At 33.5% G+C, this 24068-nt stretch overlaps 1 protein-coding gene, 2 non-coding genes and 2 pseudogenes across 3 annotated transcripts; 3 read left to right on the top strand and 2 right to left on the bottom strand.

Moving 5' to 3' along the window:
* Positions 1-5872: 5872 nt before the first annotated feature.
* On the bottom strand, positions 5873-7780 carry LOC130825371 (1-aminocyclopropane-1-carboxylate oxidase homolog 1-like). Its single transcript, XM_057690551.1, has 3 exons — positions 7142-7780; positions 6475-6796; positions 5873-6398 (listed from the first exon to the last, which is right to left on the bottom strand). The coding sequence occupies exons 1-3, from the start codon at positions 7654-7656 to the stop codon at positions 6147-6149; spliced, it is 1089 nt and encodes a 362-aa protein (XP_057546534.1). The 5' UTR covers positions 7657-7780; the 3' UTR covers positions 5873-6146.
* Positions 7781-11930: 4150 nt separating this feature from the next.
* LOC130826391 (5S ribosomal RNA) lies at positions 11931-12049 on the bottom strand (annotated as a pseudogene).
* A 588-nt stretch (positions 12050-12637) lies between these two features.
* Positions 12638-12756, top strand: LOC130826365 (5S ribosomal RNA). Its single transcript, XR_009047071.1, has one exon. It is a non-coding gene; the product is annotated as a 5S ribosomal RNA (ribosomal RNA).
* Positions 12757-13294: 538 nt separating this feature from the next.
* Positions 13295-13415, top strand: LOC130826367 (5S ribosomal RNA). Its single transcript, XR_009047072.1, has one exon. It is a non-coding gene; the product is annotated as a 5S ribosomal RNA (ribosomal RNA).
* A 541-nt stretch (positions 13416-13956) lies between these two features.
* Positions 13957-14077, top strand: LOC130826356 (5S ribosomal RNA; annotated as a pseudogene).
* Positions 14078-24068: the final 9991 nt, after the last annotated feature.

Raw genomic sequence — 24068 nt, 5'->3', positions numbered from 1 at the left:
TTTTGTGTTAAAATGTCGGGGTAGTCTCGAAATTGCTTAGATTGTATGCTTCAAATGGCTGTGTTGAGGAAGCACACCAACTGTTCGATGAAATGCCTAATAGAGACGAGTCTGCTTTTGTTTGGAATTCTCTTATTTCTGGGTATGCAGAGTTGGGGATGTTTGAGGATGCACTTGCACTGTATTTTCAGATGGAAGAAGAGGGTGTGGAGCCTGATAAGTATACATTTCCTCGTGCTTTGATGGCTTTTAGTGGAATTGGGTCGATTCGTGTTGGGGAGGAACTTCATCGACATGTTGTTCGTTGTGGATTTTATAATGATGTTTGCGTGTTGAATACACTTGTAGACATGTATGCTAAATGTGGTAATATAGTGAAATCTAGGAATGTTTTCGACACGATTCGTTCTAAGGATTTGGTTTCATGGAATTCAATGATTTCATGGAGCATTTTTGAAGCAGTCATGGATGGAGAGTAGGAAGAGGAAAGGGAAAAGGGAAGAAGAAGAAATCAACCATAGTTAGGTCAAATTCGAGATTTAACGGCAACTTAATCGGAAAAAGTTGAAAAGTGTCATGGTTATAATTAGCAAGATAGTTTGGGAGTACCATTGGAATTAAAAAAAATACAAGGGTATCATTGATAAAGTGCCATAACACAGGGATACCATTGATAATATCCCTACTATTTAATAATAATGACTATTATCCAAGTTTTCTTTATGACTTGTACATAATGTCAGCGACATAAAAGGCGACAAGTTTTGTCTTTTGTTGCAAAGCAGGCGACAAAAAAGACGACATAGTTATTTTTTAGCGACAAAGAGTTTTGTCGCATGTTTGTCGCCAAACCCCTTTTATGACAAAATAAGCAAAAAAACCCTTTTTTATTTGTTGTGTTTGTTTATTGCATAATTTCTATTAGTAGTTTTAACGCTTATATTTGATTGTTATCTAATTTTTCATTTGTTTTTTTAGGAGCACTAACGCAAACTAGAAGCGGAAACAGTAAGAATGGGCAAAGAACCTAATCACTGTTAAATTTATGTAGAGGCTATCATGGAAGTAAATAAAAACACAAACCCTTTGTTTCCTAGGTATTATCGTTTGAGGACCAATAAATACTACTACCCCAATCTATTTGAGAGCTGATTCACCCCTCAAGAAGAGCGCGCTACTCAAGATGAAATGAGGGTGCAACTTTCCGAGCTTGAGCGGTATATGCATGAATTTCGCATATAAGCTCAACTCGACGAGAACAACCCTACTCGAGAAGATATAGGAGAAATGCTAGAGTGCTTACAAGCTCTTGAAGAAACTTGCCATTAATTACAGACTGCATTACCATGAGAAAGCAGTAATATAGGCCATGAATCAAGAATAGGTGGTCGTCAAGGTTGGTAAGTAGCGCAGGTGGATTCGGTGGTTGTCGGGGATCGCATAATACCCCTGGTGGTATTAGTCACTCTAGTTGTGGTGGTTATTTTTAAGCTTTTTATATTAATTTTTTTTGGTATGTTTATTAATGTAAATAATTTTGTAATATATATTTAATTTTTAATTACTATTTTATTTTATTTTTAAATTTCATTTTATTCACTTTTTTGTGTACATATACTAAACAAAATTGAATATTTGTCATTATTATTAAATAATAATAGTAATTTTTACAATTACTATTTAATAATAATAACAAATATTCCACTTTTTTTATGACCTGTATATAATGTTAGTGACATAAAAGGTGACAAGTTTTGTGTTTTGTAGCAAAACAAACGACAAAAAGGGCGACAAAGTTTTTTTTAGCAACAAAGAGGTTTGTCACTTGTTTTGTCGCCAAACCCCTTTTGCGATAAATAAGCGACAAAAATCTTTCGTAGCTAAAAGGCTTTTTATTTGCTCTGTTTGTTTGGTTACATATTTTATTAAAATTTTCAACTTAGTTTATAGAAGTGAATTGTTTCTTTAAATAAAACACCCCTACTATTATTCTTGGGTGTTGTAGGGATAAAGGTTGAACCTTATGCCCTAGAGTGCTTCATATATATATATATATATATATATATATATATAGGGATGGCCACGGAGCGGGTTACCCGGAACCGAACCGGTGCCGAACCCCTTGAAACCGTCCCGGAACGGGAACCGTTCGTGACAGGTTTCGAACCGGCCCGAACCGCGGAACCGTGAAACCGCCGGAAAAAAAGTTGCCGGAACCGTGAAACCGTCGGAAAAAACCGCTTGAACCGGAACTAAGAACCGCAGGCAGGTTCACCCGGACCACAGGTTCCATGGAATCGGAACCGGGACCGGTCTGGGTGAACCGGCCCACAGGTTCCATGGAATCAGAACCGGAACCGGTCCGGGTGAACCGGCCCATAGGTTCCTTGGAACCGAAACCGGAACCGGAACCGGAACCGGTCCGAGTGAACTGGCCAAAAAAAGCCGTTAACTAGCCGTTGTGATTTTTATTATAAATACACATCATTTTCAATCATTTTCATTTACAACTCATCACTTCTCCTACTCTCTCTACTTACTCTCTCTACTTAATTACTTAATTACGCAATTATTCTCTTAATTACATAATTTGTCTTTTAATTATTTCTTAATTAGTTAATTACATAATTAGTCTTTTAAGTATTTATTTATTTCTTAATTCCATTATTATTTCAGTATTATCATGTCTTCATTTTAAAAAAAAAGCCTCTAAAAAAGTTACTAAAGTGGCAAAATCATTGGGAGGTGCTAGCTCCAAAAGAAAGGCCACTTCAACTCCGTCGATATCAACAACACCTTCGATTAGTAATTATAATTATGAACCAAATTATCCAGAAGGGTACGACCAAGAATTACACGATTATGCAGAAGACGTGGAAAGAGAAATACAAATTGAACAAGAAGAAGAACAAGAAGAGGAACCAACGACCCCTATTGGGATACATAGATCTCGACAGTCATCAACGAGATCACATGAAGAACAAGTACAACGACAACAACAACAACAAAGACAAGCTCGTGGTAAACGAGTCAATTTCCAAAGTATCGGTTAGTTTTATAATTTTATTCTTCAAATTGATTAAATTTTAAATTATTATTTATTTATATATTGTGGTATTTGAGTATGTATTTATATTTAAATTTAGATGAGGATGAACCAGTAAGACAACCTTTTCCGGCAATGCCACCTCCTAGTGGTAGAGTTGTTTCACATGTGTGGTGGTATTTTACAAAAGAACCAACCGACAATCCGGATGTTTTCTTATGCACTTGTCAAATTTGTGAAAGTCAAGGAGTAAATCCCTTAGTTTCATACAATTTCACCAGAGGTAAATACTTTTTAAGTTTTTATACATACATAATATTTATATTTTATAAATCAAAAATGTATTAAAAATTCATTTATTTTGTTTTATGAATACGTGTTAGGTGGTGGTATGGGATCTTTCAACAAACATTTGGTAAATAAGCATGGAATCACAAAAGAAACTCATGCAGCAAGCGGCAGTGGGACCACAAGTGGAAGCCGACAGTGGGACATTCCCAGCAGAGGTATGCCTTTTAAATATAATCGTAATGATATGATTGATGAATTTTCTAAATATGTAATTTGTGATGAATTGCCATTTAACCATGGTGAAAGTAGGGCATACGAGCATTACACTAGAAAAACCTTGCAACCACAATATAGAGCAATCCCTAGGAGCACTCTTAAACGACGCACAATTAAATTATATGAATCAATGCGCTATGAATTAGTAGAAATGTTTAAATCTTTTAATGGTAGGGTTAGTATAACAACTAATATTTGGTCTGCTCCCCCACATTTAGAAGCTTATATGTGTGTAACAACACATTGGATAGATCAAAATTGGTTTATTCAAAAAAGAATAATTACTTTTGAGGCAATGCTCGAAAGACATACGGGTGAAAACATAAAATACAAATTAATAGAGATATGTAAAGAATGGAACTTGTTAGATAAGATATTTTGTTGTTCTACCGATAATGCAACCGCCAACATTAAATGCATTGAACTTTTGTATAACGAACCTGCTTTTAGTTTTATCCTTGGTGGTAGATTATTACACGTACGTTGTTGTGCTCATATAGTAAACTTATCTTGCCAAGCCGGTATTAAACAATTAAGTGATTTATTAGATCCCATTAGAGACATAGTTAAGTGGCTTAGAGTTGCACAGATAAAGAGAAGATATAAGCAATTATGTGACCATTATCAACTAAAAAAAGTGTATTGGTCATTAGATACTCCTACACGTTGGGGCTCAACCCACGATTTATTAAAAAAAGCGATTGCTTATCGTCCAGTTATAACACAACTTTATAGTGAATGTACAGATAGCTATTTAAGTGATGACACATGGGAACTAGCTATAGGTGTACAGAAAATATTAGAAGCGTATGACCACGCAACTAAGATTTTTTCATATATTTACGAACCAAACGTCCACCTAGTAATAAGTGAATGTATTACTATTTTTATCATCTTCTTAAACATTCGCATGATGATACTAACATATATTTAAAGCCGATTCTTGCAGATATGATGGACAAGTGGAAGACATATTTCACTGATTTTCCTTTTATTTATGGAATTGCGACAATTTTAGACCCATGTTTTAAGACAAAAGTCCTTACTAAAGTAATTGGATTTTACTACCAATCATTAGATCGCCCACCTAGTGATGTACATAATTATGTTGGAACATATAAAAAACTTTTAGCAGAACTTTATGATTACTATGCTAGTGTATATAACCCAAGTCGCGATACGTCTAGGCGTGCTAGCGTCTCGTCACGTCCCACTTATTATAATTCCGTAATAGCTAACATAATAAGACAAGATGATAGTTTTATAGGATCATCTTCTTCTTCATCCTCCACTTCATATTTAGAATTAGGTAATTATCTTAAACATCACTTTGAAATTGACCAAGGTAGCTATAATATTTTAGAATGGTGGAAAGAAAAATCCATAAAATTTCCCATATTATCGAGAATTGCAAAGGATATCCTTGCAATTCCTGCTTCTACGATTGCGTCGGAGTCTGCTTTTAGTGCAGGTAGAAGAGTTTTAGACGAAAAGAGATCTCGTCTTGCTCCACATAGTATTCAAATATGTGTTTGCAAGAAAGATTGGGATCAAGCGGAGCTTCGAACACAAGGACTAAAGAACGATGATGATCAAGTTGATGATGATCCATGGATGATGATGGATACATCTGCATCATCGTCAGGAGGAGAGTCAGCGGAAGCATCTAACCAACCAGATGATGATGACGAAGACGAAGACGAATAGGATCAATCGGACAACGATCAATCAACATTCAAAAACTACAAATAAAAGGTATGACAAAGAACTACGTGGGCTTTGATTCCTTCGGGATACGTAGGCAGCTTAGTATTCCTTCGGGTACTAGGTTCAAGTCCATTTTCTCCCTCTTTTTTTATTAATCATCTTTATCGTTTCTTATTAATTTATTTTTTTCATTCTTTTTAGTAAATATTTTAATAACGATGACAAGCAATGAAAATCGCTAATAATCAAGTAATCATCAAAGGTACGTCCGCATTATTATAGTATTTTTATATTATATTTAAAGAAAAAATAAAAATGGAACCGATGGTCCAACCCGCCCGACCCGCGAGTTGGAACTGCCGGAACCGCCTCATGAACCGCCAAGGAACCGTTTGGAACCGGAACGTTCGAAACAGGTTCCAAATGGAACCGGAACCGGATGGAACCGGAACGGAACCGGCCCAACCCGGACCGTGTCCATCCCTATATATATATATATATATATATATTTATTTATTTGTATTCTGACAATGTAAGTTGATATGCATTCAATTCAATGTATCAATTAGAAAAAGTTTATTCTACTCTCTTGTACTTTTCATTAGTATACTTAATGTATTGTGTAAGCTTGAAATGAAAAGTCTTGGCACCAGAATGCAGTTGGATAGTTAAATCCAACATGTAAATAGCAACATACTGTGCATAGTTTACTTGACATTCTCTAATAATAATAAAAAAAATGCAATAGTTTTAGTATGATCCGTAAAATAGCTAAGAAATTAAGAAGTAAATTGAAATTGTTGATCGATGGTAATTATAATAAAAATCAAAGCCTGAAATATGGGAGGGCAGAGGTGCCATCAAGTCCTTTGTCTATTGAGTAGGCAGAATACTCTTTCACTGTAGTCTCACGATACTTTGGTGGATTTGAATCTGACAGTAACTCTTTGATGGGTCCGTACTTTCTAGATATTTCCATGAAAAATGTGGTGAAAAAGGTTGCCACTGATATTCTTGGACCTCTACTATTTGCAAGTACTCTGTGTTCCACACTTTTGAATCTGTCATTTGTTATCAGCTGCAACAAAACAATACACACAATCACTTCATGTTAGGAGTTAGGACCCAAAAATATTTTCAGAACAAAAACAAACCTGCAAAAGGTCACCAATGTTAACAACTAAGGCTCCACAAGTAGGAGGAACATCAATCCAATGATGTTGATGAAGAACTTGTAAACCACCAATTTGATCTTGCAACAACATTGTTAAGAAGACATTATCAGCATGCTTTGAGGTTCCCAATGTTAATTCTGGTTGTGGACAAGCTGGATAGTAATGTCCTGTTACATTTAGCCCTTCACTACACCCTATTTCATTTAAGTAGTCTGCTTCCAACCCAAGTGACTCTGATAATAGCTCAAATAACAATTTTCCTAACTTCATCATTTGTCTTGAATACTCCATTAATATCTCCCTACACATCCATAATCAAAGCTAAGTAAAATTGGTTGAATCCTCAACATATTTTTCCACTAGAAATTAAATATATATATATATATATATATATATATATATATATATATATATATATATATATATATATATATATATATATATATATATATATATATATATATATATATATATATATATATATATATATATATATATATATATATATATATATATATATATATATATATATATATATATATATATATATATATATATATATATATATATATATATATATATATATATATATATATATATATATATATATATATATATATATATATATAAAGTATATTATAAATACCTGCAAAGGGGAGGTAATTCATGAGGTTGTGGAGGATTAGGAGCCATCATAACACCAAAAGTGTCTCTCCAATTAGCAGCAGGTCCAGAATATAAATCAACATTACTATTATAAGTCAATTTTCTATTTGCATAATCTCTTGAATAATACTCTTTTTTAAGTCGATCATCTTGCTCAAAAAACCCTCTTACTCCTTTCAACATATCTTCCAAAACAAGGTGTGGAATCCCATGGTTTACAACTTGAAAGAATCCCCATGTTTCTGATGCTTCTCGAATCTTCGAAATCAGATTTCTCTTATTCCCACTAACTTCACAAAGATCAATCACAGGAATATGAAAGGTAGCATGATTAGTGATTATGGGAGGATGAAAATGGGGAGAATCTGGGTGGATGAAGATTGAAGGAAGGGTTGAAACACCTGCATCTACAAGCCCTTTTACTCCTAATTTTGATTCATCAAATGCTCTTAGTTCAGCTTCTCTAGTAGGAGTTTCACTTTTTATGGAACTCATTTTGGGTTTTGGATTGGTAATACTTTTGATTTACATCTAATGATAATAAGTTAGAAACTGTCGAATATAGTTTTGAGATAATATTAATATACAGAAGGAAAGTGACATAAATATATTGGATACATAATTTGTTAATTATCCACATTATTATTTAATTTATGGGTTCTTATCGTGGACTCCAAGTTATACATCAAGACAAGTCTGGTCGATTTTTATTGCTGTCATTGCTTTCGTCACTCAAGCTGTTAAAAATGGCATTATATTTTAAGAAATCCACCTCATAATAACTCAAATAAAGAAGAAAACAGATGGTGACTACTACAAAGCGTTTCGCTTATATATTATTCGTTAAAGATTATTTAGTTTTACTATTCCATCAATTTAAATTTGTATCTAAGAGAAATATAGTGTTATTTAAAAAAAAAAATTATTTAATAATAAATAAATAGAGATAATAAATTATATGAATGGAACACAAAGACACTTAAATATATATAAGTTTTACTTCTAACAATGAGTTTTTTATTACAAAAGTTTTTAGTATTAATCTTGAGAAGCTGCATAATTACAATATTTTGAATAAATTTTTAAACATAACATTCAAAGATTTATCTACCCTTATAACACTAATTTTACTAATTAATTTCACCAAACTTCAGTCAACAACTAAATTAGAAAACAATTTTTTTTACTTAAAAGTTATACGCCAATCAACTAAGCTAAAGCTCAAAGCTACTAGTTGATTATCATATAGCCAAGGGCAAACCAATTGATAGTTGAAGTTACTTTCCAAGTATATAAACAATATAATTCCCATTCTCTAATACGGAAGAAGTCACATGAGAACAACAATGGACTCTTCAACAAATGGAATATAGAGGTACATTGTATATTTTAAATCAAGTTTTTTTTATTGTCGGTTCATTGATTTGAAAAGGAGAAACAATCACAATTAATGTTGACAACTTAAATCATTTAAAATAATACTATAACTCCATCATAAATTCTTGTGAGAGACGGTCTCTTTAAGAGACCATATTAAATTAGGCTGACCTAAAAAGGAAAACATAGAGTAAAGACTTTAAGAGATTTTAAGTAGGAATTTAAAATATTGTAAGTACGTAAGTACTTACTCGGTGGTTGTTAAATATTTTATAAGTAGGCATTATAGATATAGTAAGTAGGCTAGTACGATAAGTTTCTTGTAGGCATTAAGAATATTGTAAATAGGGATTTTAATTACTTTTTTGATGGACATTAAATATATTGTAAGTAGACATTAAGGATATAATAAGTGGACATTAAGATTTAATAGACTTGACTTAAGAGATGTCTCTCAGGAGACCGATCGTGACTCTACTAAGACTACTACAAAACCTCACATAAACAATCTCAAATGCTCACATGCATCAAATAGAACAACCACATAACAAAATTCTATTAGAGGCACCAAGAGCTTGTTACAGCCTAAGCGACTTCACCTTAATTTGTTAACATTCTTTTTATTAGTAATAATAATAATAAATAGTAAGTTATAAATAGGAATTGTATTCAACATATATTGTCCCTGTATTAATTTTATATTTTATTGTGTCAAGAAAATTTCTGTGTTAATCCTTTCTCTTCAACTGAAGTAAATGCTCCTAAAATTCTTAAATGGCTACCTAATTCTCTTACTTTTATGGTATTGAAGTAGGCTTTCCTGTCCCCTTCAACTTAAAGCCTCTTTTATTTCTATCAAAAATCAAAAATTTCCTAAATTGCGAACAAATTTCATTTCAAATTGTGAATTTTAATTATAAAATCATAGTTAAAGAATGGAAAAATTACAAAAAACTACTTAATTTATAGCACCTTTTGTAAAAAGTACCTAATCTATTTTTTTTTTGGCAAAAACCTACCTTATATGATATTTTTGTTGCAAAAGACTACCACTTGACGAAAAAAAGTTAGTTAACTATCAAATAGGTCTTTGACTTTGAACGTGACACGAACCTGACCTCCTTTTAGCATGTTGACACTAGATTCATTACTGATAAGGCCTTAAAATGGATGAAGTAAAACCAGATTTATCAACCAATATCTCATCTAATTTATTATCACTATTTTCATGTCTTTATCTTCATTTTTTCAAATTTCTGTAACCCGGAAAAGATAGAAGCGAAGTTTGAATTTTTATCTTCTTCAGAGAAAACAAAAGCCAAATACATAAACCCTTTAAATTCTTCAAACTCAAAGTCTGATAAACTCTTACTAAAACCCTTCTTTTTCCTTCTATAAGCATTTCCTGTGCATGTACTACTACTTCCCTTTAATGGAGAAGAAGTTTTTGATGTTAATTTTTCCAGGGTTGTTTTCATTTCTGCCATTGAATAATCTTCAAGCTCTTCTGGTATTTTCCTAGAAAATATAGTTTGAAATTTGTTGTTAAAAGAACAATAGGATCAAGATTTATGTTAAGTTTTTCCTTGGACACTATTTGCCTAATATACACCGCCGTTTGCCCGAATGGTCTTCCATTCGCCATTTTAAGAGCTTTTTCAAAACTTCCAACTTTATGAACTTCACTTCATTCGACCGAATAGGTTGTTTGATCGGTCGAATGGACCCATTTTCCTACTTTTCTACTAGAATCAAACTGCAACTCCTAAACCAAAAATGTTTCATATACTATAAGCAAGAAAATCTAAAAGAAGACTGGGTTACCTCTCGTAAGTGCTCGTTTTTAACGTTGTTTAGCTTGACTCAGCTGGGTCTAACACTCAAAAACAACACAAAACAAACTACGAGGCAAAACCAACAAAACTCAACAAAATCATGTTCTAAAGATCAAATACTCGTTTTGAACCAAGGCATATACCAATTACTCAAATGCAATGTCAACTTATCGGATTCTCTTGACTATGTCGACCTCATGAAGCTTGCTTTCATGGAAGAACTTTATCTGGTGCCCGTTCTTAATGAAACTACCTCCATGGTGATCTTTTAGCTGCACCGTTCTGTGAGGAAACAGTTGAAGGCTCTCAAACGACCAAGACCATCTTGATTTCAGTTCCCTGGGGAATTACTTTGCCTTTGAGTTGAACAAGAGCACCTTGTCTCCCACCTGGAACTCCCTTTTGAGAATTTATTGGTCATACCAACGCTTGGTTTGCTCCTCGTATATGTACATATTGTGGAATGCTTCCAACTTGAGCTCTTCAAGTTCTCTCAACTACGCTGCCCTCCTTTCTTGTGAAAGAGTGTGGTCCAGGTTTAAGATTTGGATCGCCCACCAACTCTTTCATTCAAGCTCTACGGGCAAGTGGCACGATTTTCCATATAAGAGCTTAAAGGGCGTAGTTTCGATAGGAGTTTTGCAGCACGTTGGGTGAGCCCATAATGCATCGTCAAGTTTAATGGACCAATCCTTTCAACTCGGGCTCACCACTTTTGCAAGCGTCTTCTTAATCTCCCTATTGGTCACCTCCACTTGCCCTTGGCTTTGCAGATGGTAAGGAGCACCAACTTTGTGCACAACCCTGTACGTTTTCAGCAGCTTGTTCAACTTAACCTTTGCAAAAAGAAAGCCACCATCGCTTATCACTATCTTGGGTACCCCTAATCTCGGAAAGATTATACTTTTGAAAAGCTTCAACACCACATTATTATCATTAGTGGGCGAAGCAATGGCCTCCACGTATTTGGACAATTCATGAATAAAGAAATAATATGTATGGTGAAATTCTTTTAAGACTAATTGTGTATGGTTTATTCATGACTCTTGATTTCTTGAAAGAAAAAAAATAATAATATGATTTGTTTATTCTCAAGTTGTAATTTATTATAATAATACACATATTTAAAAAAATGTGTGGTTTATATTATTTAAAAAAAATGTGCAGCTTTTTTTTAAAAAAAATTATTGTTGGTGTTCGTTTTCATGGGAAAAAAAAATGTATATTATATAAATATTGAAGTGATAGAATAAAATGGATGTATAATAGATCCACAAATTTAAAGTTGGAATTTTTTTTTCTTTGTATTATTCTTGACGAGTAAATTAAAACTTTTAAGTTGATGCACTCTTCGCAACAATTCGTTCGTATGCGTATCGACCCATCAGAAGGAATTCTAATTTTTGTGTGCCCGTAAAATCGAGATTGAAACCTGATTGCCTATCATATTTTTATAAATTAAGTTATTTCCAACTGTTATATTATCTAATTCAGTAAAATGACTTTTGCTCAAAATAAGGCTATTGATTCACGAAAAAAATGAAAAAACGCAAAATAGGGGTACAACACAAGGACTTCCCATGAGGTCACCCATCCTGGTACTACTATCTCCCAGGCACGCTTAACTGAGGAGTTCTAAAGGGATCTGGTGCATTAATGCTGGTATGATCGCACCCATTACTCATTGTAACAATCTGTTTATATGCGCAATGCCCCGCAACAAAAACTCAAAACATTCCAAAGCTCTAAAATTCGCGAATTCATAGCTATTTTTGAGCAAAAGTCATTTTCGTGTGTTTGAGAATATAATGGCTGTGAATAACTTAATTTATAAAAATATGATACGCAATCGGGTCCCGACCTCGAATTTCGGGCACACGAAAATTAGGAACCCTTGAGATGGGTCGATACGCATACGAACAAATTATTGCGAACAGTGCGTCGGTGCATTCATCCAAGCAGAAATTGTGTCGGATCCCATCAAAACTCCCTAATGGAAGCGTGCCTGGCATAGATGGCCCCTTGATTACCAAGTGTTGCACGGATTTCTTAGATATTTTTTTACTTTTTTGTTGCGAGTTCAGCGGGCTTTTACTTTCGGCGGTATCGTTTGTGAATTGGAAAATAGCGGGACTGGGAAAAGAGTCATTGGAAGAAGAAGACTCGAAATCGGGGTCTCGATTGCAGATTTTCAAGCTTTGGAACGTTTGGAGTGTTTGTTGCGGGCCAATGTGTATATAAACGGATTGTTACAATGAGTTAATGGGTGCGATCAAACCAGCACTAATGCACTGGATCCCATCAGAACTTCGCAATCAAGCGTGCTTGGGGGAGAGTAGTACTGGGATGGGTGACCTCTTGGGAAGTCCTCGTGTCGCACCACTTTTTTGCGCTTTTTCATTTTTTTTTTCTTCGCGAATACATAGCGCCGTTTTTGTGCACAAGTCATTTTAATTTAGTGAGTTTGATAATATAATGTTTTGGGAATATATTAATTTATAAAAATATGAAACGCAATCAAGTCCTGACCTCGAATTTATGGGCACACGAATATTAGGATCCCTTGAGACGGGTCGATACGTATATGAATGAATTGTTGCGAAGAGTGCATCGGTGCGTTCATCCAAGCAGAAATTGCATCGGATCCCATCGGAACTCCCTAGTGGAAGCGTGCCTGGTATGGATGGCCTCTTGATATCCAAGTGTTGCGCGTATTTCTTAGACATTTTTTTAATTTTTCGTTGCGAGTTCAGCGGGCTTTAACTATGAGTGGTGTCTTTTGTAAATTGGAAAAAAGCGGGATGGGGAAAAGAAGAAGACTCCAAATCGGGGTCTCGATTGCGGATTTTCGAGCTTTAGAATGTTTGGAGTTTTTGTTGCGGGGCAATGCCCATATAAACGGATTGTTACAATGAATTAATGGGTGCGATGATACCAGCACACTAATGCACCGGATCCCATCAGAACTCTGCAGCTAAGCATGCTTGGGCGAGAGTAGTATTGGGATGGGTGGCCTCCTAGGAGGTCCTCGTGTCGCACCCCTTTTTTGCACTCTTTCATTTTTTTTCTTCACAAATACATAGTGCTATTTTTGAGCAAAAGTCATTTTAGTGAGTTTGATAATATAATGTTTGGAATAAATTAATTTATAAAAATAAGAGACGCAATCGGTTCCCGACGTCGAATTTACGGGCGCAGAAAATTAGGATCCCTTGAGATGGGTCGACACGCATATGAACGAAGTGTTGCAAAGAGTCCATCAGTGCGCTCATTAAAGCAGAAATTGCACCGGATCCCATCGGGACTCCCTAGTGAAAGCGTGCCTGGCATGGATGGCCTCCTGATTTAAATGTGTTGTGCGGATTTCTTAGACATTTTTTTACATTTTCGTTGCGAGTTCAGCGGGCTTTAACTATCGACAGTGTCTTTTGTGAACTGGAATATACCGAGATGGGGAAAAGAATTGTTGGGAAGAAGAAGAATCAAAATCGGGGTCTCGATTGCAGATTTTCGAGATTTTGAATGTTTAGAGTTTTTGTTGCGTGGCAATGCCCATATAAACGGATTGTTACAATGAGTTAATGGGTGCGATGATACCAGCACACTAATGCACTGGATCCCATCATAACTCTGCAACTAAGCGTGCTTGGGCGAGAGTAGTACTGGGATGGGTGGCCTCCTGGGAGGTCCTCATGTCGCACCCCTTTTTTGCGCTTTTTCATTTTTTTTCTTCGCGAATACATAGCGCTATTTTTGAGCAAAAGTCATTTTAGTGAGTTTGATAATATAATGAAGACTCAACTCTTTTAAATGATGATAATTCAAAACATATATTAATTAAACAAATAAATTAAGTAATTAATATTAGTTGTTTAAGTCGATCCAAAATCTTATGAAATATAATGTGAATAATTGATATATTTTTTAAGTTCGAAATATATTTATTGATGAAGTATTTTTGTCCGAAATATTATAAATGTTTGTAGATTATTTGATAAACTAGCTTGCTTGAAATATGCTTGAAATATGTTTAAATGACTTAAGTTTATCTTAAGGTTGAATTTATAAGTTTTCAAATAAGTGTAAATGGTTTTGGGATAATAATTTTTAAGATAAGGTCATTTTCGTTATTATCATTTAAAATATTTTAATATGTCAAAATATATTAAAATTAACTTTGAAATATTTTAATAGGTCAAAATATATTGAAATTAAGTTTGAATTAAAAATAAAGTATGTTTGAATAGTTGAATATATCATTACATGTTTTATTTTAAATGTTTGGATAGATTATGTGTTTTACCTTAAATTTATTATTAAATTTTAATTTGAATTTAAAATGTGTGCTTAAGATATTTAGATGATTAAATGTTAAAGTATAAGTTTCACACGTTTTGTAATTAAGAGTACAAGGTTTGTGATTAAATTTAGAATAAATAAGTTGTTTGTAATTTAAATGTTATCACATGGTTTATATTTGAATTTAAATTAGTTGTTTTGAAATTAAGCTAGACTAATTAAAGGCTTTCCTATAAATAAAATGATAATTCAAATTGACACTAAAAATAGAAAAAGACAATTTAAATTAATACTAAAAATAAGAATTAATTTTGAATATAATTTTACACGTTATTTTATCTGGTTTTTGCTAAGTATTCAATATCTTGTATGAATTCTAACGTGGCAATACAATAATGGTTGATAATAACAAAATACAACACACAATGATGTAATTATATGAGCTGTTAGTGCAACGTCAGTTTGAGTTTAAGTTCAAGATCTTTAAGATTGGCACAGATTAACCAGATCAACGAAATTGGCGGATGAAGCTTTCTTGTTCTTCAAGAATATGTTGAGGCGTGACATATATAAATACAAGGCTTCGTTCAAGAATTAAGATTGCACCTCTTCTTATCATTTTCTCTCTTATTGACTTAAGATCTAGTATTCTCTAAACGATCAAAAAGAGTTGTAATTCTTAGTTCATCTAGCTGTTAGAATTTGTAATAGGATTAAGTGTTAAAAAGAGTTAGAATTTTCATAGATTAATACGCCTAACCTTAGAATACTTTTTAAAGTGTTCAACTTGTAATCTCTATTATGAGATTAGGATTTGCTTTTATTAAGAGACTTGTAAGACGTTCTTCAAAGGGAAGAACGTGGTGAGAGAACATAGAGAGATCTTCTAGGTTGTCTTAAAGTCCATTAATAAAAGGCGTTGAAATCCTACGGGTTGGAAGAGAACCCATAGGCGGGGAGTAGGTTGTTTAGTTACGAACCTCGTTACCATATCGTGTGTTATTGTTTAAGCTTATTTCCGCACATACATTATAGTTTTATTAATCGACCTAAAACTGTTCCAGAAAACAGTTTTGAAAGGTTACCCAAGCTCTTGAGCTAACCTTCCAGACAAAAATTTTAAACGAGCATACTCTCTATTCACCCCCCCTTTAGAGAGTATTCGACCTCCTAACAAATTTCCATTGGTATCAGAGTTGAGTTTCACATATAAAGATTAATATCTTGTGATGGATCCGATAGGAGAAGGGTTGTTTGCTCAAGGTCGTTCGTGCTCTAGGCCTCCTTTGTTTTGTGGAACAAATTTCTCTAATTGGAAAACTTTGATAAAGATGTTTGTGATTGATCAAGATATGGAACTTTGGGACATCATAATTAAAGGACCTAAGGTACCCATGAAAAAGGACGCTCAAGGAAATGATGTGGTAAAATCCGAATTCGAATACTCACAAAGTGATTTGGAATCCGTATCCAAAAATTATAGGGCAATGAATCAATTGTGTTGTGCTTTAAATGGTAACGAGTTCAATAGAGTTTCATCATGCACAGGTGCTAAGGAAATATGAGATAAGTTAGTTGTGACATATGAAGGAACAAGTCAAGTAAAGGAGACAAAGATCAACATTCTCATGCATGAATACGAAATGTTCAAGATGAAAAAGGATGAGAATATTAATGAAATGTTTACTCATTTTACATTAATTACTAATAGTTTGAATTCTCTTTGTAAAACTTTTACTAATGCAGAAAAAGTCCAGAAGGTCTTGAGGTGTCTTCCAAGATCCAAATAGGTCCAAAAGTCACCGCCATTGAAGAAGCTTAAGACTTGAGAGTTATATCACTTGACGATCTTCTTGGAAAACTCACAACTCATAAACTTACCCTACATGATGATGGAGAAAGTGATGTAACACCATCCGTGAAGAATCTTGCTCTAAAGGTAAAGAAACATCATGAATCCTCAAGCGATGATGAAGAAAGTGATGATGAGGAAGATCCATTTTCCTTGATCACAAGAGGTCTAGAAGGAATCATGAAGATGCTCAAAAGATTTAAGAACTTTAAATCTAGAAACAAAGATAGATCTTCAAACTCTAACTCTAATTCTAGAACTAACAAACTTGCTTTCTTTGAATGTGGATCTACAGAACACCTTGTAAAGGAATGCCCCAAGAAGAAAAAGAAATCTTACAAGAAAAACAAGAAGAAACAAGCAATGGTTGCTACATGGAGTGATTCCGAAGGATCAATCGAACCTGAAAGTGAAGATGGTCAAGCTCACTTACACTAGTGGAAAAAAATGTATCTGCTGCGTGTCATTTGTTGCGTTTTTTTATATACGCAGCAATAAATAGGAAAAAGTATTAGAAAAAAAAAACCAATCAAATGCTACGGTTTTTTCCTATCCCGCAACATATAATTCAATCACATGCTGCGGTTTTCTTCTTACCCGCAGCATATAATTACTTGGCCACTTAAATGCTGCGGTTTTCTTCTTGCCCGCAACATTTAATACTTTCAAAAACGCGCCTTATAATGTACTCTTCTGTTTCATGCATTAAACATAATACGTTCATCTTCTTCAAAAAACCCGACCACAGTTTCTTCAAACCTTGTTCTTCATCATCTTAGTTCTTGCTCTTCTTCATCATTCTTGCTCTTAACGTTATACCCATGTTCACGCTGCTACTGTTTTCATAAACCCACACAAAGAATTTTCATAAAACACTCTAACGGCTGCTACTGTTTCATCTTCTTCTTCACGCTGCTACTTCTTAGTTCATAAACCCACGGCATATTTGTTACTTCTTTTCACTCGAAAAACACTCGAAAAACCCGTTGAAACCCACGACATTTTCTTGTTCACTGCTATTTCTTATTCATAAACCCACGGCTGTACTTGTTCATAAATTCGAAATTTCAGACTTTTGGTCTTGTTCATCTTCAAAACCCACGAAATTAAGGTATTTTTTCTCTTTTTAATTTGTTAAGCATTTAAGTTTTGCAAAATATTCATGAAAACACTCGAAAATTAGGGCAACTGTTTGTATATTATTTTTGTTTCTCTGTTTTTCGTTGTAGATAACATAACCCACGAAATCAAGTTTATTATATTTATTTTACTAATTTGCAAGTTCATATCTTTATTGTTTAACATGTAATTTAGTAATTTAGTGCTAAAGATATCATTTTATTTGTGAATTTTACATTATTCAAGTTTATGTTATTAGTTTGTTAAATATTTGTGTAATTTGTTAAAAATGCGGTTTGTTGTTATACTTATGTCTTTAACTATTAGAATTAGAATATGATTTTATTTACAATGTAGTGCTTAATATTGAAGTATGAAGTATCGAATTAGAATATGAAGTATGTATATTTAGGGTTAAATAGATTTGGTACGGTATAAATAAGTATATATTTTTAGGGTTAAATATATTTGTTATAAATAAGTATATATGTTAAAAGTTGTGTATTAGTTTTGTTTTGAGTTAATTAAATCACACTAATTAGGATGACAAAAGATCGTTCTTGGATGTATGGAAGCATTGAATCGTCACAATTTATTGATGGCGTATTAGAAATTTGTAGTGTTGTGGTTGAACATCAAGTTAGGACGGGGGGAGTTGGTTTTTATTGCCCATGTGTCACTTGTGGCAATGTATCAAAGGTAGATAGCGTTGATATCCTTAGGGAGCATATACTTCGACGTGGGTTTAGGCCTCAATATCATGTTTGGCTTTGGCATGGTGAAGAGCGAGTTTACAAAGAGAAAAGTGTTGTTGAGGATGTCAATAATATTGCTGATGTCAATGAGGATGTAGTAGATCATGTTGATGGGTATGATCTTGAAGACTCAATTCTCTTATATAATGTTAAAAGGGGAATTGAAGACTCAATTCTTTTTAATAATGATAAAATGAATTAAATTTAATGATGATAATTCAAAACACATATTATCTTAAAGTTTAAGTAAATCCAAAATCATATTTGTTATATGTTTGATAAATGTTATATGCATTTAAGTTCTAAAACGCTGAATTATGATTTAAGAGCTTAAGTTGATTTTAAGACTTGAGATAAGTTTCAAAGTCTTGAAGGATTATTATATTCATAACCTGATTAATTTCGTAATAACATTTGAAATATTTTAATAGGTTAAGGTTCCTTAAAATTATATTTGAAATATTTTAATAGGTTAAGGTCCATTGAAATTATTCTTGCTGTTATTCGAAATTAAGGATAAAGGTTTATTACACGTTTCAATAATAAACGTTTGAATATTTAAAATTGTTTTTAAATATTTGATTGATTTAATTTGGTAAATAAATATAATCCAAGTACATGAATTTTACTTATTATCTACGCGGATATATTTGTTGATGAAGTATTCAATATGCTAACAATAGTATTTTCTATTAATATGATTTTATTTGAATTAATACTAAAAATAGAAATGACTATTTACGGCTATCTCAAATATAGAAATTAATTTGAAAAAATTAATTTGGTTTTGATTATTGATGATTTCTGGTTTGTGCTTAAGTGTTCAATATCTTGTTTAAGTACTAACGTGGCAGCTTAGCATTGGATATTAAAGACAAATTACAGCACACAATGACGAAATTATTTTAGCTGTCAGTACACGTCAGTTTGAAGATATAGTTCAAGATCTTGAGACAGGCGCAGATTGACCAAGTCATCAGAAATTAACGGACAAGGAGCCTTCTTGTTTTTACTAAAAGTGTTGAGGCGTAACACTATATATATGAGGCTTCATTCCAGAATTGAGGATATACCTACGCTCCTATTCTTATTCTTTCTCTCTTGACTTAAGCTTTTGAGAAATTCTCTAAGTGTTGTAATCCTTAGTTCATCTAACTCTTACAATTGTAATAGGACTTTAGAGTTTAAAAGAGTTAGATTAAAATCAATACGCCTAATTGAGAATACTTTTTAAAGTGTTCAACTTGTGAATCTCTATTGTGAGATTTGGGATTTTGCTTTTATTAAAGGGACTTGTAATACGGTTCTTCAAGGGGAAGAACGTGGTGAGAGGAGATAGTGAGATCTTCTTGGTTGTATTAAAGTCGGATTAATAAAAGGCGTTTAAATCCTACGGGTTGGAAGAGAACCCATAGGCGGGGAGTAGGTTGTTGAGAACCGAACCTCGTTAACATATCGTGTGTTATACTTTATAGTTTATCTTCCGCACATACGTTATTGTTTACGAATTGCATAAAACTGTTCCAGAAACTAGTTTTGACAGACTCCCTCAAACTCTTGAGAAAACATTCTGACCGAAATTTTTAAAAGCCCATACTCTCTATTCACCCCCCCCCTCTAGAGAGTATTCAACCTCCTATTAACTTTCATTTGGTATCAGAGCCTAGTGTCACATAAAAAGAGTAATATCTTGTGATGGATCCAATAGGAGAAGGGTTGTTCGCACAAGGACGTTCGTGTTCAAGACCACCACTGTTTTGCGGTACAAATTTCTCACATTGGAAAACCTTGATGAAAATGTTTGTGATTGATCAAGATATGGAACTTTGGGAGATCATAACTAAAGGACCTAAGGTACCCATGAAAAAGGACGCTCAAGGAAATGATGTACAAAAGTCCGAATCTGAATATTCACAAACAGATTTGGAATGGGTTTCCAAAAACTATAGGGCAATGAATCAATTATGTTGTGCTTTGAATGGTACTGAGTTTAATCGTGTTTCTTCATGTACAAGTGCTAAAGAGATATGGGATAAGCTGGTTGTGACATACGAAGGAACAAGTCAAGTGAAGGAAACAAAGATCAACATCCTTATGCATCAATACGAAATGTTCAAGATGAAAAAGGATGAGAATATAAATGAAATGTTTACACGTTTTACTTTGATTACTAACAGTTTGAATTCTCTTGGTAAAACATTTACTAATGCAGAAAAAGTTCAGAAGATCTTGAGATGTCTTCCAAGATCCAAATGGGGTCCAAAAGTCACCGCCATTGAGGAAGCTCAAGACTTGAAAGTTCTATCCCTTGACGACCTCCTTGGAAAACTCACAACACATGAACTTACCCTACATGATGATGGAGAAAATGATGTAATACCTTCTATGAAAAATCTTGCTTTAAAAGCTAAGAATCATCATGAATCTGCAAGTGATGATGAAGAAAGCGATGATGAAGAAGATCCATTTGCACTGATCACTAAAGGTCTTGAAGGAATTATGAAGATGCGAAAGAAATTTAAGAAATTCAAATCCAGAAATAAAGGTAAGTCTTCTAACTCTAAATCAAATTTTAAGACTAACAAACTTGCTTGTTTTGAGTGTGGATCTACAGAACATCTTGTCAAAGAGTGCCCCAAGAAGAAAAGAGAATCATACAAGAAAAACAAGAAGAAACAAACGATGGTTGCAACTTGGAGTGATTCTGAAGTATCATCCGAATCTGAAAGTGAAGATGGACAAGCTCATGTATGTCTTATGGCTAATAATGATGAAAATGATGATATAGATCAAAACCATGAAGAGGTACGTGTCTTTCTTAACACTTGCACCAAGGATGAATTAATTACAACACTTCTTAACATGTTTCAAATAGAAAAGATCTTAAAAGATGAGAAAGATACCTTAGAGAATAGGGTACGTCATTATGCTGAAGGTTGTGAACAAATCTTGACTAAAAACGAATCGCAAAGGGTTGAAATAATTAAACTTGAAAAGACTGTCAAAGTCTTGAAACAACAGAACCTCAACCAGACCAAGCAGCTTATTGACCTTAAGAATGAGAACAATGAACTTGAAGCCAGACTCAAAGCTTTGAAGCAAGAGTCTGAGAAAAATCTACAAGCATTAACCAAGCTTAATGAATCCGAATCAAAATTCACAAAAATGCTTACGAGTCAAAAACCATCTAATGATAAACGTGGTATAGGTTATAACAATGTTTCATATAATTATAAGAAAAATACCACATTTGTTAAAAGTGTATACAAATCTAAACGTACACCTACTTGCACCTTTTGTTGCAAAAAGGGACACATTAGAATTGCATGTCCATACAGACGTAAAGACAAGCATATCATTGAAAATTCCTTTCCTTATGAATTACGTGGACAGATAAAACAAATATGGGTTCCTAAAGGAACAAGACCACCTAACATGGTCTATCCTAATTAAGATCCCAAATTTGTCACTTGAATAGTCTAGTTAGGTTGAGAAAGGTTATTTTTTTTGTTTTGTAGGATAAACAGAAATGGATTTTAGATAGTGGATGCTCGAGACATATGAGTGGTAAAAGTTCTTTATTTTCTGAAATAAAAGAAAAATGCAATGGCTCGATCACCTTAGGAGATAAAGGTAAATGCAAAATTTTAGGCATTGGTAAAATCGGTAAGAATCCATCTAAAACTATTGACAATGTTTATTTAGTTGAAGGTCTAAAATTTAATTTGCTAAGTGTGTCTCAACTATGTGATAAAGGTAATGAAGTGATATTTGATAAAGAAAAATGTATTGTTAAAAATCCTAATACCGGTGATACTTTCATTACTGCCCTTAGACATGATAATGTTTATGCCTTGCATACTAACGAAATTGCAGCTGAGAATTTTAAGTGTTTGAAAGCTATTACGGATAATCCAAATCTATGGCATAGACGTCTTGGTCATATTAATACTCACACCATGCATGAGTTGGTAAGTAAAGATTTAGTTAAGGGACTTCCAGCTCTTGACTATAAACAAAGTCCTGCTTGTGACGCATGCATTAAAGGTAAACAAGTAAGAAGTTCATTCAAACCGAAGAAAATGGATAAAAGTGAAGCCTTGAAACCGTTCTCAAGACGTTGTAAAGAGATGCAGACTCAACTGAACCTTCCAATAGTTTCGATTAGAAGTGACCATGGGAGAGAGTTTGATCAATTAGGCTTTGATTCCTTTTGTGAAAAATATGGAATAACCCATAACTTTTCAGCTCCTAGGACACCCCAACAAAACGGTGTGGTTGAAAGGAAAAATCGAACCTTAGAAGAGATGGCTAGAACGATGCTTATTGAAAATGGATTAGCTAAACACTATTGGGCTGAGGCTGTTAACACAGCTAATTATGTCTTGAATAGATGCCTTATAAGACCCATACTTAAGAAAACCCCTTATGAGTTATTCAAAGGAAGAAAACCGAATATAGCATACCTTAGACCATTTGGTTGTAAATGTTTTATTCATAATAATGGTAAAGATAATCTAGGTAAATTTGATGCTAGAAGTGATGAAGGTATATTCCTTGGATACTCCTTGAACAGTAAAGCTTATAGAGTGCTAAACAAACGTACAAGTATAGTTGAAGAAAGTATACATGTTGTTTTTGATGAATCCGAGAATGGAACATTAAGTGAAGGATTTAAAGAGTTAAACCTTAATAAACACTTTGATGATTTGAGTGATGATGAACTGGATAATAATATTAGTGCTACTAAAAGGAATAACATGCAGGATACCATACAAAGTCTTGATGATGATAAAGGAAAACTGATTGAAAACATTGAAGACTCACAGTCTGATCTTGAGACCCAACCTCAAGAACTTGAAACAGTTCCTGAACATACTGATTTAGATACTCCAATTAAAAATTCCTCGAATGAAGTAAGTATAAATTCTTTGAATGAAAACACACCATCACCATCCATACTACGAAGAAGAATTAGAATGTCATCTCAACATCCTCCAGAAAATATTATAAGTAATCCAAACAAAGGTACGCAAACTCGATCCTCTCTTAAAAATTTATGTGCATTTTCTGCTTTTGTTTCTCTAATAGAACCAAAGGATGTTAAAGAAGCATTAAAAGAACCAGAGTGGATCATTGCTATGCAAAATGAATTGAATGAATTCGAAAGGAACAAAGTTTGGAATCTAGTTGAAAGACCTCTAGATCGTACTATTATTGGAACTAGATGGGTCTTTCGCAATAAACTCAATGAGGATGGAGACATTGTAAGGAATAAAGCAAGATTGGTAGCTCAAGGATATAATCAAGAAGAAGGTATAGATTATGATGAAACTTTTGCACCAGTTGCAAGGTTAGAATCTATCCGTATTATGCTTGCTTTTGCTTCTTATATGAATATTAAACTTTATCAAATGGATGTTAAATGTGCTTTCTTAAATGGATATTTACAAGAGGAAGTGTATGTTAAACAACCTCCAGGTTTTGAAAAATCTGATTCACCTAATCATGTTTTCAAACTAAACAAAGCGCTATATGGCTTGAAACAAGCTCCAAGAGCTTGGTATGACAGATTTAGCTCGCATTTACTTGAAAATGAATTTCAACGAGGAAAAATTGATAAAACACTTTTCATTAAAACGAAAGGAAAAGATATTCTTATTGTTCAAG

This window comes from Amaranthus tricolor, chromosome 10, assembly GCF_026212465.1.
Source record: "Amaranthus tricolor cultivar Red isolate AtriRed21 chromosome 10, ASM2621246v1, whole genome shotgun sequence".
NCBI lineage: Eukaryota > Viridiplantae > Streptophyta > Magnoliopsida > Caryophyllales > Amaranthaceae > Amaranthus > Amaranthus tricolor.
This window is presented reverse-complemented; position numbering and strand designations above follow the sequence as displayed.